General features: G+C 41.2%; 1 protein-coding gene across 7 annotated transcripts in view; it reads right to left on the bottom strand.

Annotated features, from left to right (window-relative positions):
• Positions 1–9,910: 9,910 nt before the first annotated feature.
• The window catches only part of RAD50 (RAD50 double strand break repair protein), a 230,493-nt gene continuing 223,229 nt past the window's right edge, over positions 9,911–17,174 (bottom strand). For 6 of the 7 annotated variants that reach the window (XM_035696870.2, XM_049116046.1, XM_025433184.2 and 3 more), the window contains 4 exons: positions 14,863–14,948; positions 14,200–14,342; positions 11,582–11,715; positions 9,911–10,233 (listed from right to left, as the gene is read on the bottom strand). In XM_035696870.2, coding sequence (XP_035552763.1) covers positions 10,047–10,233; positions 11,582–11,715; positions 14,200–14,342; positions 14,863–14,948 — 550 coding nt within the window. In that variant the 3' untranslated portion in view covers positions 9,911–10,046. Of the gene's footprint in view, positions 10,234–11,581; positions 11,716–14,195; positions 14,343–14,862; positions 14,949–17,174 lie in introns of all 7 variants that reach the window. The other variant, XR_007413960.1, reaches the window with a different exon arrangement.

Below are 17,174 nucleotides of genomic sequence, written 5' to 3'. Positions count from 1 at the left end.
TAATATAACTCAAGTCTGAAAATCAGGGCATTTGTAAATGTTGATGTTTGATTTTACTGCTGTTTGTTTCCTGGGTAATTTTGTTTTTGATTTGATTCATTTGGTTCCTATCTTTTTTTTTTTTTTTTCTTGATGAGTCTGGGTAAAGATTTATCAACTTTGCTTATTTTTTGAAAGAGTCAGCTCTTGGTTTCATTGATTTTTTACATTTGTCCATCTTGTTTTTGAGGTAGACCTATGTCTCTATAAATTTCCCTCTTATAGTGGGAATCTTTGTTCCAAAGATTTGGACCATTATGTTTTCATTTGCATTTGCCTCCAGATATTTACTTCCTATTTGATTTCTTCACTCATTGGTTGTTTAGAAGTACGTTATTTAGCTTCCACGTGTTTGTGTCTTTTCCTGTTGTTTTTTTTCTTATAATTGATTTCTAGTTTTATACTGTTGTGGCTGGAAAAGATACATGATATGATTTCAGTCTTAAATTTATTGAGACTTGTCTTTTGGCCTCATGTTATCTATCCTGAGAACATTCCATGTACACTTGAAAAGAATGTGTATTTTGTTGTTTTGGATGGAATGTTCTGAATATATATAAAGTCCATTTGGTCTAATCTGTTGTCAAAGACACTGTATCCTAGTTGATTTTATGCCTGGATGATCTGTCCATTAATGTAAATGGGGTGTTAAAGTCACCTAATTATTATATTACTGTCCATTTTTCTCTCTTTTATTGGGGGAGAGGGCAAAGGGCGGGAGAGAATTTTTTTTTTTTTTTTGATGGGAGAGAATCTTAAGTACCCAACATGCAGCCTGACTCGAGCCTCTATCTCACAACCCTGAGATCATGACCTGAACTGAAATCAAGTCAAACACTTAAACAACTGAGCTACCCAGGTGCCCCTATTTCTTTATGTCTGTTAATAGTTGCTTTATGTATTAAGTGCTCCAATGGGACAAAGATATTTATGCTTGTTATATCTTTTTGTTGGATCCATCCCTTTATCATCCCTTCTTGTTTGTTGTTACAGTCTTTATTTTTTAAAAATTTTAAAATTTAATTTGAAAAAGAGAGCAAGAAAGAGAGCACAAGGAGGGTGGGGAGGGGTAGAGGGAGAGGGAGAAGCAGGCTTCCTACTAAGCAGGGAGCTCAATACATCATGGGACTCAATCCCAGGACCCAGAGATCATGACCTGAGCCAAAGGCAGATTCTTAAACAACTGAGCCATGGGTGCCCCCAGTCTTTGTTTTAAAGTCTGATATAAGTCTTGATATTCTGGCTTCTTTTTTTTCTTTCTTCCATTTGCATGGAATATTTTTTCCATCCCTTCACTTTCAGTTTGTATGTGTCTTTAGGTCTGAAGTGAATCTCTTGTAGGCAGCATAGAGAGGCATTTTAAAAAATCCATTCTGTCTTTTGATTGGAGCATTTAGACCATTACATTTAAAGTAATTATTGAGGGGATCCCTGGGTGGCTCAGTGGTTTAGCGCCTGCCTTTGGCCTAGGGTGAGATCCTGTAGTCCCGGGATCGAGTCCTGCGTCAGGCTCCCGGCATGGAGCCTGCTTCTCCCTCCTCCTGTGTCTCTGCCTCTCTATGTCTATCATAAATAAATAAATACATAAATCTTTTTAAAAAAGTAATTATTGGTACTTATTGCCATTTTGTTAATTATTTTCTGGTTGTTTTATATTCTTTTCTGTTCCTTTCTTCTCTTGCTCTCTTCTCTTGTGATTGATGAATTTCTTGAGTGTTAGACTTGGCTTTCTCTTTATTTTTTGTGTATTTATTATAGGTTTGGTTGTGGTTACCATGAGGTTCATATATAACATCCTACAATATAGCAGTCCATTTTAAATTGAGGGTCACTTAAGTTCAAATACATTCTAAAAGAACTTCATTTTTACTCCCCCCTTCATGTTTTATGTATATGTTGGCATATTTTACCTCATTTTATTCTGTGAATCTTTTTATTTTTTCTAAAGATTTTATTTCTTCATTTGAGAGAGAGAAACAGTGAGCAAGAGAAAGCATGGGGGTGGGGGCAGGGGTGGAGGGACAGAGGTCTGTCCTCTGTGAATCCCTTTAAATATTTTTCTTGATATAATTGATTTTGCTCCTTTTGCCTTTTCACTTTCATACTAGTTTATAAGGGATTGTTCTAAGAAGTGCCTGGCTGGCTCAGTCAGTGGAGCATATGACTCTTGATCTTAGGGTTGCGAGTTCAGGCCTCATGTTGGGCATGGAGCCTACTTGAAAAGTAAAATAAAATGCTATTTATAAGTGGTTGTTGTAATACCTTTACTGTACATTTGCTTTTACTCATGAAATGCTTCCTTTCATAGTTTTCTTCTAATTATGGCCTTTTCTTTTCCACTTAAAGAAACTTCTTTAACATTTCTTGTAAGGCCACTATAGTGGTAATAACTTCCTTTAAATTTTTTTGTCTGGAAAACTCTTTCTCTATCCTTCAATTCCAAATGATAACATTGTAAAGTCTTCTTGTGGTTTTTTTTTCCCCAGCACCTTGAATATATCATGACATTCCTTCTAGCCTGCAGTTCCTGCTGAAAAATCAGCTGATAGCCTTATAGGATTTCCCTTGTACTAGTTGCTTCTCTCTAGCTGCTTTTAAAGTTCTCTCTTTGTCTATTATTTTAATTAGTATATGTTATGATATGGACCTCTGTGGATGTATTTTGTTTGTAAGTCTCTGTGCTTCCTGAACCTGGATGTTTGTTTCCTTCCCCAGGTTAGGGAAGTTTTCAGATACTTTTGCTTCAAAGAAGTTTTCTGCCCCTTTGTCTCTTTTCCTCCTAGGACTCCTATAATGCAAATGTTTGTTCACTTGATATTATCCAAGAGAGCCCTTAACCTATCCTCATTTTTAAAATTCTTTTTTTCTTTTTGCCGTTCACCTTGATGCTTTCCATTACCTTGTCTGAATGAGTGCTGATTCTTCTGCATCCTCTAATATACTGTTGATTCTCTCTGGTGTATTTTTCATTTTGGTTATTTTGCTCTTCAACTCTGATTATTTGCAGTCCCCCCCGCCCCCCTTTGTTGAAGTTCTCATTAAGTTCATCTACTCCTTACCCCAGTCCGGTGAGCATCTTTAATGACCATTATTTTGAACTCTTTATCAGGCAGGTTGGTTATTTCCATTTCATCTAGGTCTTTTTCTTTTGTTTGGAGCATGTTTCTCTGTTTTCTCATTTTGCTTGACTTTCTGTGTTTGTTTCTGTCAGTCATGTGGAACAGCTACTTCTGGACTTGAAGGAATGGTCTTATGTATGGTCATTCCCTGTATAGACTTTGTAAGCCTGATTATTTTGGCTGGCTGGCTGGAGTTGTGGCTGGCATGGGCTGGGGGTCCCAGGGTACTTTATGATCCTGAGGCTCTTCACATAGAGGGTACCCTGACAGGACAGCTGAAGCTGAAGTAGGTTTAAGCTGGGGGGTTCCCTGGGTTTTTCATGCAGAGGGTATCTTGACAGAACAGATGAATTTATTTTTATTTCATTTATTTTATTATTTTACATTTTACTTTATTTTATTTATTTTTAGGACAGCTGAATCTGATGTGAGTGCAAGCCAGGGTGTCCTGGCTGGGTGGCTGGAGCTGAAGTAGGTGCAGGCTCATCCACACAGGGGGTGCCATGGAAAGTAGTGTGGGCTTGGAATGTTCCTTTGTGTCCCGTAACTGTGTCACCTTGGCATGAGGCTGGAACTATAGTGGGTGCTGACCAGGGGTGTCCAGCTGTGTGCCATGCTGGGGCCACCTTGGTGGGTAGTTTGGGCCAGTGTGGGATAAAGGCTCAGGGCTCACTGAGGACACAGACTGGAAATGGTGCCCAGACTCTGTTCCCATCCACCTTATCAAGATGTAAGGGGGAAAAAAACCTTGGTGCTCACCAGGACCTCAACCAGAGACTTCCAGCAGCTCTCCTGCTGTTTGGCAGAATTCTGGGGCTGGATCTTTTATATTCTAGTTCCTCTTTTAAGCAAAGGTGTTGTGTTTTTTTTTTTTTTTTTTTTTAAGATTTTATTTATTTACTTGAGAGACTGAGCACAAGCAGAGGGAGAGGCAGAAGCAGAGGTGGAAGCAGAAGCAGGCTCTCCACTGAGCAGGGAGCCCGACATGGGGCTTGATCCTAGGACCCTGCGATCATGACCTGAGCTGAAGGTAGATGCTTAACAGAGGGAGCCACCCAGGTACCCCTAAGCCAAGTTTTTTTCTCTTTTTTTCCTTTCCTGTACCCTAGGGCACCTCTATGTGCTTCTGACCTCTTAGTACTCTCCCTCCCCCTGCCGCTCACAGGGTCAGGGGTAAATTTTGTTTCAGGATGGTGTATCCATCTGTCTTATCATTCTCTATGTGGTCTCTCTTTTGTTATGCAGAAGTTGTTCATTCAGCCCTCAGTTCCTCTTCAGGAGGAATTGTTTTGGAAGTAGGTGTGAATTTGGAGTGTCAGTGGAGGAGGTGAGTTCAGGGTCTTCCTACATCATCTGGGACCTGAAGCCTCCTTTCCTGGACTAATTTTGTAAAGCTATATTCTTTGTTATATGTGGTCACTGAATTCTCAGCTTAGTGGTAGTTAATGTTCAGACAGAGATTTCATGTCTTGAACTAATAAGTTTCCAAGCCTTTGTTGAAGGGCTGTGTCTTAGCAGTGATTGCGATTGCGGTTAGAGGTGCTGAAGGGGGTGAACTCCATTCAGGTCAAATAAAGAACAGCCCTGAGGATGGAGATTTTCAGTGAGCTTGCCAGACAGGGCAAATAGGAGTGGTTCTCTGTGGCTGAAGATTTTGGGGCACTCCAATCCATTCTGGTCCTTCCAGTCAGTGCTGGTTTCCACAAGTACTGTAGTTATGGGGCTTCTGGTTTTCAAAGCCCCCCCCAGAGATGGGGAGTGGGGCAAAGCCACTGGCTTTTCTGAGATTGTTTTCCCTCAATAAACACTCCTTGGCTTATAGCAAGCCTTTAGTTAATTTCCAAAGTTCTGAAAAAGTTTACTAGCTTTTGCCATTGTTCTTAGTGCTTTTACGAAGAGCTGATTTTTGTCAGATCTACTATTCCTTTATTCCCACATACGACTCCATCCCTTTTCCCTTCTTTAAAGGAAGTAGAATTTCTGTAGATACTAAAATTACAAATTTAATCGACACTTTGGATTCAATCCTTCAGGATTCTTTTTACAGCCTTTCCCCTTTCCTGATACACAGACATAATTCTCTACCAGTGAGAAACTGGTTCTTATTATCTACAATACTTGTATGTGTTTGATTTTCGTGTATAAAGTGGTTTCAGAATTGCTAACCATCCTGCTTTGAGAAACACACTGAGTTGGTTTACTCTTACAAAGATGACTGACAGCTGTGTTGAGAAGCTGTGAGCGTCAGGGGCAGGTCCAACCAGTGAGAGCCATTAGGTAGCTCCTCAGATTATTCAGGTTAGAGATGATGGTGACTTGGGCCAGAACAGTGGCGGTTTAGAAGGTAAGATAAGGTGAGATGGAAACATTTTGAAAGTTGAACCCAGAGTATTAAACTGATGGACTGGATGTGGGGCAGGAGATAAACAAAATATGAAGGATGCTGCCAAGTTTTTGCCTGAGTGATTGAAAGAATGGAAATGCCATTAAGTGAGAGCCTATGGGAGGTGCAGTTTCTGGGGGAAGGATTGATTATGGTCATTTTAAGTTTCAGATGTCTGTTAGATATTCAAGTGCAACTAGATGTCCAGTAGGCAGCTGATTCTGAGTCAGGAGCTGAGACAAGATCTGGACTGGAGACACATCTGAGGAGTCAGCATCTAGGGGATCGTGGAAAGTGCTGTCAGTGCCCTGCCTCTATCATAAAAGCTTCCGGTGTGCTCCTCCCCATTTCTGTCTGCTGCTGTTAACTGAATCTTTGTCAAAAGGCTTTTCTTAGTTTTTGTTTTTATTTTCTAACTGTGAAAGGCAGCTCTGTGGAAGGTGTACCTGGCAAGTCAGTAGCTGCCCCGCTCTGGAATGGCCCTTAGTCACTCTCAGGAGGTAGTAGGTGAATACCATGGCCCTTAGGTGTGTACTCTGCCACATTTCCCAGAATGTTCATGTGGGATTCAACTACAGTTGCCAGATGTGGTGACTGGCTTAAGAACACACTTGGCTTTTTATGAAACTCCCTAGTCTCCTGTTTCCTTCTGCTGGAATCATTTCAGATTCTACTGTGGGTGGAGAACTCAAATTAAGGTAATGTGAAAGCCATGAGAGTGAATGAGATCTCCCAATGAGTGAGTGCAGGGCTCAGAGGAGCAGACTCTGAGGACCAGAGGGCTGCCGCATTCTTAGGTCAGGGAAGTGGCATGTGCAGGGAGAAGCGGGTCTCTTGCAGCAATGTTGGGGTTGTTAGGAGTTTGAGGACAGAACCTAGGTGAGACAGTGATAGAATGATAGGCCACAGAATCTAGGCTGTTGAAGGAGAAAAAGGTAGGAGGGAAGCCAGGAACTGAAAAAGTGACAATATGGTAGGTTGAAATATTCGTGGGCTCACAGGATTGCTGGGGTTGGAGGCCCCCAGAGGGAACTGTGAACTTCTCAGGGGGTTTTTGGAGAGTGAGGTGCTGAACAGAGATTATGGAGAGCTTTGTTACTAGAAGTACTAGACTCTGGATAAGACAAGGGAGTGTCTTTTCATTTCAGGAAAGAATGAGGAGCCAAGAGGCCAAGGGTTATGTTACATCATCATCCAAAGGCTGAAATCACTGTGATTATGAAGTTAGTCTTGGGAAATGATGGCAAACTGGGAGCTAAAAATGCCCATGAAGAAGGGGGAGTGAGCAGGCTGGGGGCTCAAGAAAAAGGAAGCCAGAAAGAGTAAAACGAAGATGGATTTTTCTTGAACAGCCACCTGCTACTTACATTGTCAGGCAGTGCTAAGTAGTTTATGGTTATTTAATCCTCATTAACAACCCCCCCAGTATCTGTTTTACCTATTTACCTATTTTAAAGATAAGGAAATGGAAGTAAAAGCTCTGGATCCCAGAGCCAGTGAGTGGTGGTGCTTGGATTTAGCTCAGGATTTTGCCTCCTATTCTTCCTCTCCACATTGTGCCACCTACTCATCCCATGTGTGAAATGTGTCTAGAAGCAGCAATGAAAAGAAGGGACCCTACTCCACCTCCAGGACACAGACACAAGGGGAAATGGAGAATGGAAATGGGAAATCTCTTTTTAACTTGTAAATGACTGTTCAATTGCTTCTATTTATCTTGTATTGCCCTGTCATTTCATGTGGCAATGGCTGGAGCCTTAAGAAATATGTTGATAGAAGACGTGTTTTTTATTTAATGGGAAATGCTTCCTCTTTTGCTATTAAGAGGACTTTAATTTTGATTGGATGACAACACGAAGAAAATATTTTTGGGGCACCTAGGGTGCTCGGTCAATTAAGTGTCAGACTCCCATTTGGGCTCAGGTCATGGTCTCAGGGTGGGGAGATGGAGCTCCATGTCAGGCTCTGTGCTCAGCTCAGTGTGAAGTCTGCTTGAGATTCTCTCTCCCTCTGCCCCTTCCCTTGCTTGCACACTCTAAAGAAAGAAAATCTTTAAAAAATTCTTTGCAAAGTTATTAGGTTTGCTAAAGCTAGGAGATAATGAATTTTATAAAAAAATGGTGTTTGCGGTGTCTCGGAATTTTTCCTTTGGCTTTACTATGTTGATGATTTATGAACAGATTCATCATACTTTGAAATATTCTTGCATTCCTGAGATACTGGTTACTGTGTTATTGGTTATTATTTAATATATGGCTGGAATTGAAGCACTTCTAAGTAATTTACAAATTATTGGATCTTGCTCTGAGACTGGTCTTTTTCTCATGGTACTGATGTGGAGATCATGCCAGTTTGGTACACAGGGGAATTTTAGTTTTTCAAAGCATATTAGGATGACTGAACCTTGTCAGTCAATGGATAGGAAACAGATGGCTGGAGTGGTAGCTATGCTGCTTGGCCCTTTTATCCAGGAATCGGGTGAGGGTCTGGACCAGGCTTTCTCAACCAGAGTTCTTCATGTGAATAATAGGACACAGGAAATGATGCAAGTAACTTTTTTCAGTTCTTCCACAGACAGTATGTAGCTATAGCTGCCTTTGAACTCTGAACCCAGGGGCTAGGGGAGGCCAGCCCTCAGAAGGCGCAGTCACAAATCTTGTAGAACTTTGGACTACCTCAAATCTTGTAAAACTTTGGACTAATACTGCTGACCTGAAGCAGTTGATAAACACATATTCTCTGTATTATATCATATACTGTATTTTTAGCATGAAGCTAGAGAAAATACTAAGAAAAAGGAAATATATTTACAGTACTGTTCTTTATCAGAGGAAAAAAACCCCACATATACGTGGACCTGCACAGTTCAAACCCATGTTGTTCAAGGATCAACTGTAAGATCACTTCAGATGCACAGAAACTGATTACATACAGCAGATATAGTACGAGTTTCCTACTGCTGCTACAATGAACTAGCCTACACTTAAGGTGCTTAACACTGATTCTCTTATACAACTTGGGAGGTCAGAACCCCAGAATCAGTGCTCATAAGTCACTGTGTCAGCTGGTTCCTTTTAGAGGCTCTGAGGGGCAAGGGTTCCTTTGCTTTTTTCAACCTCTCTTGGTTGCTTATATTGCTTGGCTTACAGCCCTTCCCCCTCCTTCAAAGCACAGCACTGCAGCCTCTGCCTCTGGCAGCACATGCTCTCTTGATTAGGCTATTCATGATTACATTTAGGGTCCACCAGGATGATCTTATCTCAAGATCCTTACTTTTAATCACATCTGTCAAGTCCCCTTTGCCACATGAGGGAATACTCACAGGCTCTAGGGATTAGGACTTTGCTATCTTTGGAGGTTATTCTTCAGCCTATTGCAGATACCTTAGGACCTAATTCTTTCCACACCCTGGTTGAGAAAGGCTGTCTGTACCCTAGACTCAGTAGATTTACAGATGGCTCAAAACTGGTTGTGCCACATGACTGAGACTCTGAAAGATAAAACTCCACAGTCTAATTCAAAAGTGTGTGACTTGGTAGCATTCTGTGTATAATGTGTGGGAAAAGCTTCCCGATGTCAGCTGGCAACTCTAGGAGAAAGGTGTGACTGGACTTTTATTAGAAATGACATCTGAAATGAGCATGAGTCCTGCTCTTCCAGGTCTGGCTGGACCCCAATGGAAGGAGGTTAGGACTTGGTGAGAAGGCCTTGCTTGCCTACCACACTGGAATGCACACTTGGTGAACAATCAGGATTGATGGTGAGGCAGATAGTTGATACATAGGATGGATATAGAGAGAGGGACAGACTTCTTTATGATGGCAGCTCATGCTCCAAGCCAAAGGTGGCTTGCTCTTGATCAGAGCTTTCCAAAGGTGGATGTGCATAGTGGAGAACTTCCTCTTGTCTAGAGAGCCCCAAGCTGTGATGGCTACCTGGCAAGGGCATGTGGGGAGAGACGACGATAGGTATTGATTTAAATGATTACTTAAGGTTCCTTCAAATGCCAGTGCCCCATTTGACTACTGTGAATTTTATTTGGGGGAACCGGAGTCCCAGTGAGGGAGGTCACTTCCTGGATTTCTGAAGTTAAGAGCAGAGCCAGATATTAAAACCTCTTCATTTTTGGTCACCTTCAGATATTAATAATGCTCACTAATAACTCCTAAATTATCAAGACAGTGAGAACCTACTTCTCAAAAGTACATTGGAAAGTGGAAGTTGAGTGAAGTAGCTTTAGGTAATAGGAAGCAGTCATTTCCACCAGGAAGGGAAGCAGAGCAGCTGAGTCACCTGTGTTGCTATTGAGCCCCCCCAAGCCTGTCAGAGGCTGCCTGCAGGGGGTTGAAGTTCAGGAAATCAGTCCAAATTTCATGTGGAACAATTTTAATGATTCTAGATGCAGAGCTCCTCTGAGGGGACAGATTTTCCTACTGAGTAAGTTGATACCAGAAATAAGCAGTTGCCTGAGGACATGTATTTTTAAGGCAAAATCTTGACTATTTTTAATGAACGTAAGAACCCAGGGAGCTAACATTACATGTCACAATCTCTGAGCACTGATCGATGTTCTTCTTAATCCTGTAGAATTTCTCCACATATTCAGAGCGGCCTAAGAGCTCTACAAAATCTTCATCGTGAGTGATGACCAGAAGCTGGAAGTTACGCTGCTGTGAGCGACTCTTAATTATCCTGAAACAGTATATTCAGAACATTTTATTACTGGAAAGCTTAAATAGTCCTTTCCTTTTATATGAAAAAGCCACTGAGAACCTTGTCACAGTGGATGACACCATGTGTGCTGTGATGACCAGGGCCCCTGCCAGCCATGCAGGAAGCTGGAGAGCCTGGGGTGGCCTGAGGCCTTCAGTCCAGCTGGGTAGGAGCCCCCATCTCCTCTCCAGACAGTGCAGGTGCCCACAGTTGACTCTTCACCTAGGTCTGACTCAGGCACTGATAAGAATACATGATCTAGTTTCTTCCAGAACACAAAGTTGTTACTAAAGCAGGTAGAAATGTTTTACCTAATTTTCTTTAATATCTGTGGTGTTCAACTTTAGGAGTCTGACTTATTCCTTTGTCTGGGGTTTTTGTGTTTTGTGACCTGTTACTAATTCTCTCTGGAAGAAGAAGAAAAAAAAGACCAACTACAGGCAAGGGAAATTACATTTGCAAGTCCCACTACCTTCTTGGGAGCTGAGTCTACTTAGAATTCTGCCACCACCAGTTACCAGATGCATCATTAGTATGACACACAGGAGACCTGAGTGGGTGTACTGGGAACATTTTTGCTCATTATCTATATGCTGAGGTAACTACCTAAGAGACTGAAATCAAACTTTTTCTTTTAACTACTCATTTATTTATCCCTTGCCTACAGCTGGATGCACTTAGCTTTCAAAAGTAGTTGACCTTGTGTGATGGGCACACAAGACTACCAAGAGATGGCTGAGAAAGGGGCCCCATCCCTTCATCTCTGCCAGAAAGAATGTGTCTGGAGCCAGAGTACCCAAAACAGCTTCTCTAGCTTGGAAAAAGTGCCTTTTCTTTGCCAGCACAGTCTTTCAACTGCTGTCCATCCCTGGAGCCTGTACCAAGGGCATGTGAATGTGGCAAAGGTGTGTGCAATTTTACTTTCTAGATTCTACTTAACCACTATTCCACTTTTTGAATAAGAGCTGTCATTTCTCATAAAGCTGGGGAGATGGGCAAAATCCACTATTACCACCTACAAATGTTTTAGCAGGGCAGCTAAGGCCTCTACATGATGTGTGGGCATTGCTGGTGCATTTACAGAAAAACCAAACCAAGCCAGGAAACCCTTCAGTTTCCCTATGAACACACTCGGGGAGATGCAGGATGTGTCTGGGACTGCTGTTCACCACCTAGTTCTTTTTTAAGTATCTGAAGAATTACTATCAAAGGTCTGGCACCAACCAGTTTTCCCACAGAACACCCATCCAGAGAGGGTTTTCACCGTAATTTTTAAAGTAAGGTAAAGAGTTCTATCATAACCTGCCCCCAAACCAGAGATTCTTACTCAACAAGAGCATGTGCAAGAGACTCAATGTTTTCTCGGTCAAGATTTGTTGTTGGCTCATCCAAGGCAAGGATGCCACAGTTCAAGCAGAATGTTTCAGCCAACGCCAGACGAATGATGAGTGAGGCCAGTACCTGGAATAAAGCACCAGAGCTGAGTTGTGCATTGACCTTTTTCTCATTCACTTTAGGAAAACAGGCAGACCTGGCCTAATGTCTTTATAAGGGAAAGGATCAATGTCACGAGGTCACTGACTTTAGGCAAATCATTGCTCTTTTATATGGGAGAGTCTGGCACTGTGATCAGACTCTTAAACCCTTCCAGAAGGTGAGCCATCAGGTATATTATCTCAGCCTATCGTGCAGTGAAATAAGATGCTAAAAGCAATGGTGATTTTACTACCCCCAAATACACACAAATCATGTCAGCTATAATGAAACTTGAGAGCACACGTTTGAATCGGAAATGCATTACTTTTACTCAAAGTATAAGATTAACAACCTTAAAAAATTCAAGTCCTATTTTACTTTCCTGATAATGATATTTGTTAGAAAACGTAGACACGTTACATCTTCCAGAGTCCCACACACACTTTTCCTCTGTGAGTTATCTTTCAATCTCTATGTTCTATGGTGCAAAAGGGGCACCAGGTACTGTGGTGTTATTTACCTAGACTTAAGTGTAAGCCAAGAGAGAGAGAAAGAATAGTCCTGGATCAATTTACCAGGAGTGTAGGAGTATGGTTTTATTTAAGCTTACCTACAGGACATCCAAGGAACTGACACTTTGAGGTACTTTCTTGGTTAATTAAAAACCTAATGCTAAAACTCTCAGATGCAGCTGAAGCCATCTGAGGTATAAGGGGCACAGAATCAAGAGTGACAGAATAGTCTAGAAAGTAGAAACTACTTTTGCGTGAGCCGTCAATATCTCCTTCCACCAGTCTGTGAGCAAAGGAGCATCAGTGAGTGGAGTTAGTGATTTCAGGGCAGTTTAGAGCTTCTCTCTGATACCCAGGGCAGACTGGCAGACTGAAGCCAGGATCATAGCTTGGCCCTTTGGGGAAGACACCTTTTTCCTGTATTTGAACCCTACTGCAGCTGCCTCTTTCACCACCATGTACTCAGAGTAGAGTCTAAATGAAGTTCCTGGCCAACTTCTTTTTTTTTTTCCTGGCCAACTTCTAACAAACTATTTGTCTTCTCCCCCAACACCAAAGAAGCAATTAATACTAATTTTTATAATTTAGAGTGTCTATGGGAAATCTACTTTGTTCAGAAAATAATTTTCAAAAGTATTTTTAATCCAAAGGGACATGTTTCAAACTCTATTTTCTTATTCATTACCACTGAAAATCACCAAAGCAAGTAGGAATACTGATTATAGATCATAAATTTGTCATTTTTGCAAAATATGATTAAGATAATAATCTGCATGTGCCTTAAATTGGTATCTGCCATCTGGGCTGACAACAAAATACATACACGCAGGATTGTCTTTAAGCAAAAATTGAAAATTATGAAATACCTCAGATAATGTGAGCAGCCATTTCTAGAATCTTAAGATTTTGTTAAGAAACCCAGGAGTTCAGAAATGTTATCAAATATAATCCGCTTCTAATCTGAAAAGAGGAAGCTCAAGAATCTAAGCCACCATGGTTACAAACCTGTGCACAAAGGACCCAGCTTTGTTTCCAAAGACACAGACCAATTTTCCTGACTCTTTATTTAAAGCTTTACTCCTCTTTCTGATTTGCTCTGTGCTCCCTATCCAACATAGCCTGTTCTGCCAGCCTCGTGTGGAGCTAAGTAGCCTGGCTCAGTAGCTGAGGGGTGTGTCAGGGTGTATGTGGTACACGCACAGAGGGGAGAGGCAGCTGTATGTGTCATGGCTTCTGGTCTAGCAGAACCTTCTTTTAACATTTTTAAGCAATCTTTACACATGATGTGGGGCTCAAACACAACTCCAAGATCAAGAGTGCACATTCTACCAAATGAGCCAGCCAGGTTCCCTTAGAGGATCCTTCTTTCAGAGGGTGTGCAGGCCAGACCCATTGGCTAGGCCGATGGCAGAGGTTGGCAGGGACTCAGTCTCATGATGGGGCAGCTTTCTCAATGAGAATTTTACATTTTAGTGCCTCACCTGGCTCAGCCTAGGATCTGACTTAGTAATACTGCAGGTCACTCAGTCTATCATCCCACCCCACCTTTGATTGTTCTGAAATCAGAATGCACTCTTGCAATTAGTTGCATTTTTTTCTTTCTTGGTGACACATAAAATAGTGTTATGTCTTAGAACTGATGACACATTAACTTTATTCCTGTAAGGAGTAATATGATATAATGGTCACAAGCTGCATGTTCTGTGTTTGGCCTGTCACGTGAGAATGTTTCCGACCTTTCTCCTAAAGGACCATCTATGTTGCAGGAAATGCTGATTAGAACTAGAAGAGTGTAACGGGATAGCTGATCTGATCAACTTGATGCGGCAACAAAGAGCGCTGTGAGGAGCTTCTCAGCATTCACAGGCAGCCCTAGTTGCTTTCACTGCACTGACAGCAGTTTCTTCCCGTCAATTCACTGTGCACAGGTTACTCCCTAGGCTTTCGAGATACCTGCCTTTTGTCCAGCACTGCATCGTCCTCTCATATCCAAGGCTGTGTCTCCTTTTAGCATCACCACGCGGTAGTTATAATTCCGCCTTTTATCAGAAGCGGATACATTTTCATCGGCATCAGACCGAATTTCTATGTATTCAATATCTAACATACAAAAAAGAAGATTTCAGAGAAACCTACATTCTGTAGCTTCTTGTCACTTGCAAATATCAAGTAAGCCCCCATGAAACAACGTGTGAAGCTGACATTACCATTCAAACTGGCTGAGATGGTTCATGAGGCAAAAGCAACCCCAGATGCCCCAACCTTCAGTCTCCACTCTGCCTTTCTTAGTTCCCCTATTAAGAGTTTCCTCCTGCTGGTTTTCTTCTTATCGCCTTTCAGCTTATCCATATCTATGCTTCAACAGAATCTATTAGGTCATCAGTTAAATATAATATGTACATAGCCAAATATGTAAGTCCTGTCAGGCTTTGGAATAGAAAACTTTGCATTTTTTTTTTCTTGCTACAAGATGTCGTCAAGATAAGAATTCTTAGAAAATCTCCAAGAGATGTTTAGAAAGGGGTCTAGGAGGTAATGCTGGCATGATGAGAGATCCTATGTGCCAAGAACTAGGGACGGGGCTTTGGAAAAAGCATTCACAACAAACCATGTCAATTACCTTGTCCACGATAGGTACTTCGCCAAAGGTCACGTATAATTTTGTTGATTTCCTCCATTTTCATACTGTGAAATTTCATGATTGCTCTGGAAGAAGAAGCCATTGATACTTAAAAGGTAAAATAATGTAATGGTAAGATTAATGATATGTAATAGTATATTTTAAGAATATATGAAACATATAATGTATACTGTAATAAAAGAAACATCTTAACAATCTCATGAAATAACGAGTATTTCCAATGATAAAAGCAGAATACAGTAAGAGCTAGAAACAGGAACCAGAGCTACAACACTGCTGCATGGTCATGAATGAATGCAGCCAGGCACGTTCCCGGGCTCCTGAGTCCTGGCCCTGCCCATTGTCACTCCATGACAGGACAAATACTCCCTGAAAGAAATATTTAAATACTGTGAAAATCTCAGAAACTTTGTGGACAACTTTTTCCTTGGCTTACTGGAAGGACTGTAGCCACTAAGGCCTACCAGGTACAGAAGGACCTGTTGAATAAATGGATGGTAGTGAGTTAAATATGGGGGGCGAGATGTACAGGGTCCTCTACTCTGTGGGGACATAGTGTGACTCTGAACTGCTGTCTTTTTTCACTTTCTGTTACTATTAAAGTTTACCACAAGTGAGCCTGTTAAGGTATTTTAAAATTCCTCAGATGTGTGAGCTTTTCACCAACCAGAAGGTGTGGTTCAGAGAGAACAATTTAGTAAGAGACTTAAGCTGAGCTGAACCTCAAAATTTCTATTTTCCCTTCCTAGTTGAGGGATTAAGAAATCTTACCTCCAAGTATATGCATTAATTTCCATTTGGCCTGTCAGCTTCCACCCCCACTCCACAACATACTTTAAAAAACTAATACTTTCTGAATTCCAAAAAAAAAAAGGGGGGGGGGGGAAGAAATGTTAGTTTTTAACAGGCTACTTTTGTTTTTACAAACTTCATTCTTACTCTAGTCTCCTTTCATGAAAAAGCCCTTTGGTTCTTTGGAAATGGGTTTATGAATTAACAAATGTTGCATCGGTGACAAAAAGGCAAACATCATTGCCATGACCATACAGAGGATGTGAGGTGGCTCTACTTCCATTTGCAAGTCTCTTATCTGATATATACAAAAAAAGAAACTGAACGTAATGCTACTGCCTCTGCAGAATCATTTCATGATCTTTTGGTTCACCAGCAAGAGAGAAAGAAATGACTCAACATAAATACATTTTAAATATCAGATGAAGGATTTTGAAGTAATCAGACTGGAAAAAAACCGTATATTGTGCTTGCTGGTGAGAATGCTGCAAGCCTCCATTTTCCAATTCACACGCCTATCCCAGCCTGACATTTCACATTCCTGTCAAAAGGACGGACCAAATGTCTAAGTATTTGCCAAATAAACAACAAAATTCCTTGAGAATGTTCTTGGGACCAATCACGTAATCCATAGCTCTTCACACATTATAATCCTAATTTTTCAAATAATTTTATAAAAAGGTCATCTTTTCATTCAATTTAAAGATCTTTTATAACTAACCTAAATAAGCAAACCCACGGTGGAGAACAAACTCCAGGTGTCCAAGGTATACACACACAGCCCCTGCCATGGGTTCCTTATAGAACAGAGGTGGTGTATCCTGGCCTGAGAGAGACAGCACTACAAGAAACGGCTCTAGGGGATCCCTGGGTGGCTCAGCGGTTTTAGCACCTGCCTCTGGCCCAGGGCACAATCCTGGAGTTCCAAGATCAAGTCCCGCATTGCGCTCCCATGTCGGGCTCTTGGTGTGGAGCCTGCTTCTCCCTCCTCCTGTGTGTCTCTGCCCCCGCCTCTTATAAATAAATAAATAAATAAAAATAAATCTTAAAAAAAAAAAAAAAGAAGCAGCTCTAGTCCTGAGAGAGATCTGGATCCCCCAAGAGGTGTGTCACACCAAGTTGATGCCTATTGGTTGGCCAGACCATCAGCTAATCTTTGTATTGTCTCTCTCCAGTATGGAGTTTACCACACCACTTGCAACAGTAGGGGATGATGAAGATAACCACATTAAATCCACTTGAGAATAGTGACATTAGTTGTTACTACTAATGACCATTTACTTTCTGGTAAATAATTAAATGTCATTTAATCCTTACAACAACACTGAAGAGTTATCTTTATTTATCCTCATTTTACCATCAAGAAAACTGATACTTTAACAATGAATTTTCTGAAAAAGAAATCGATCCCATTTATAATAGCATCAAAACCAATAAAATACTTAGGTACGAATCTAACCAAGGAAGTCAAAGATCTCTACTCTGAAAACTTCAAGACA

This window comes from Canis lupus, chromosome 11, assembly GCF_003254725.2.
Source record: "Canis lupus dingo isolate Sandy chromosome 11, ASM325472v2, whole genome shotgun sequence".
NCBI lineage: Eukaryota > Metazoa > Chordata > Mammalia > Carnivora > Canidae > Canis > Canis lupus.
Note: the sequence above shows the minus strand (reverse complement) of the source record. Positions and strands in the feature narration are given on the sequence as shown.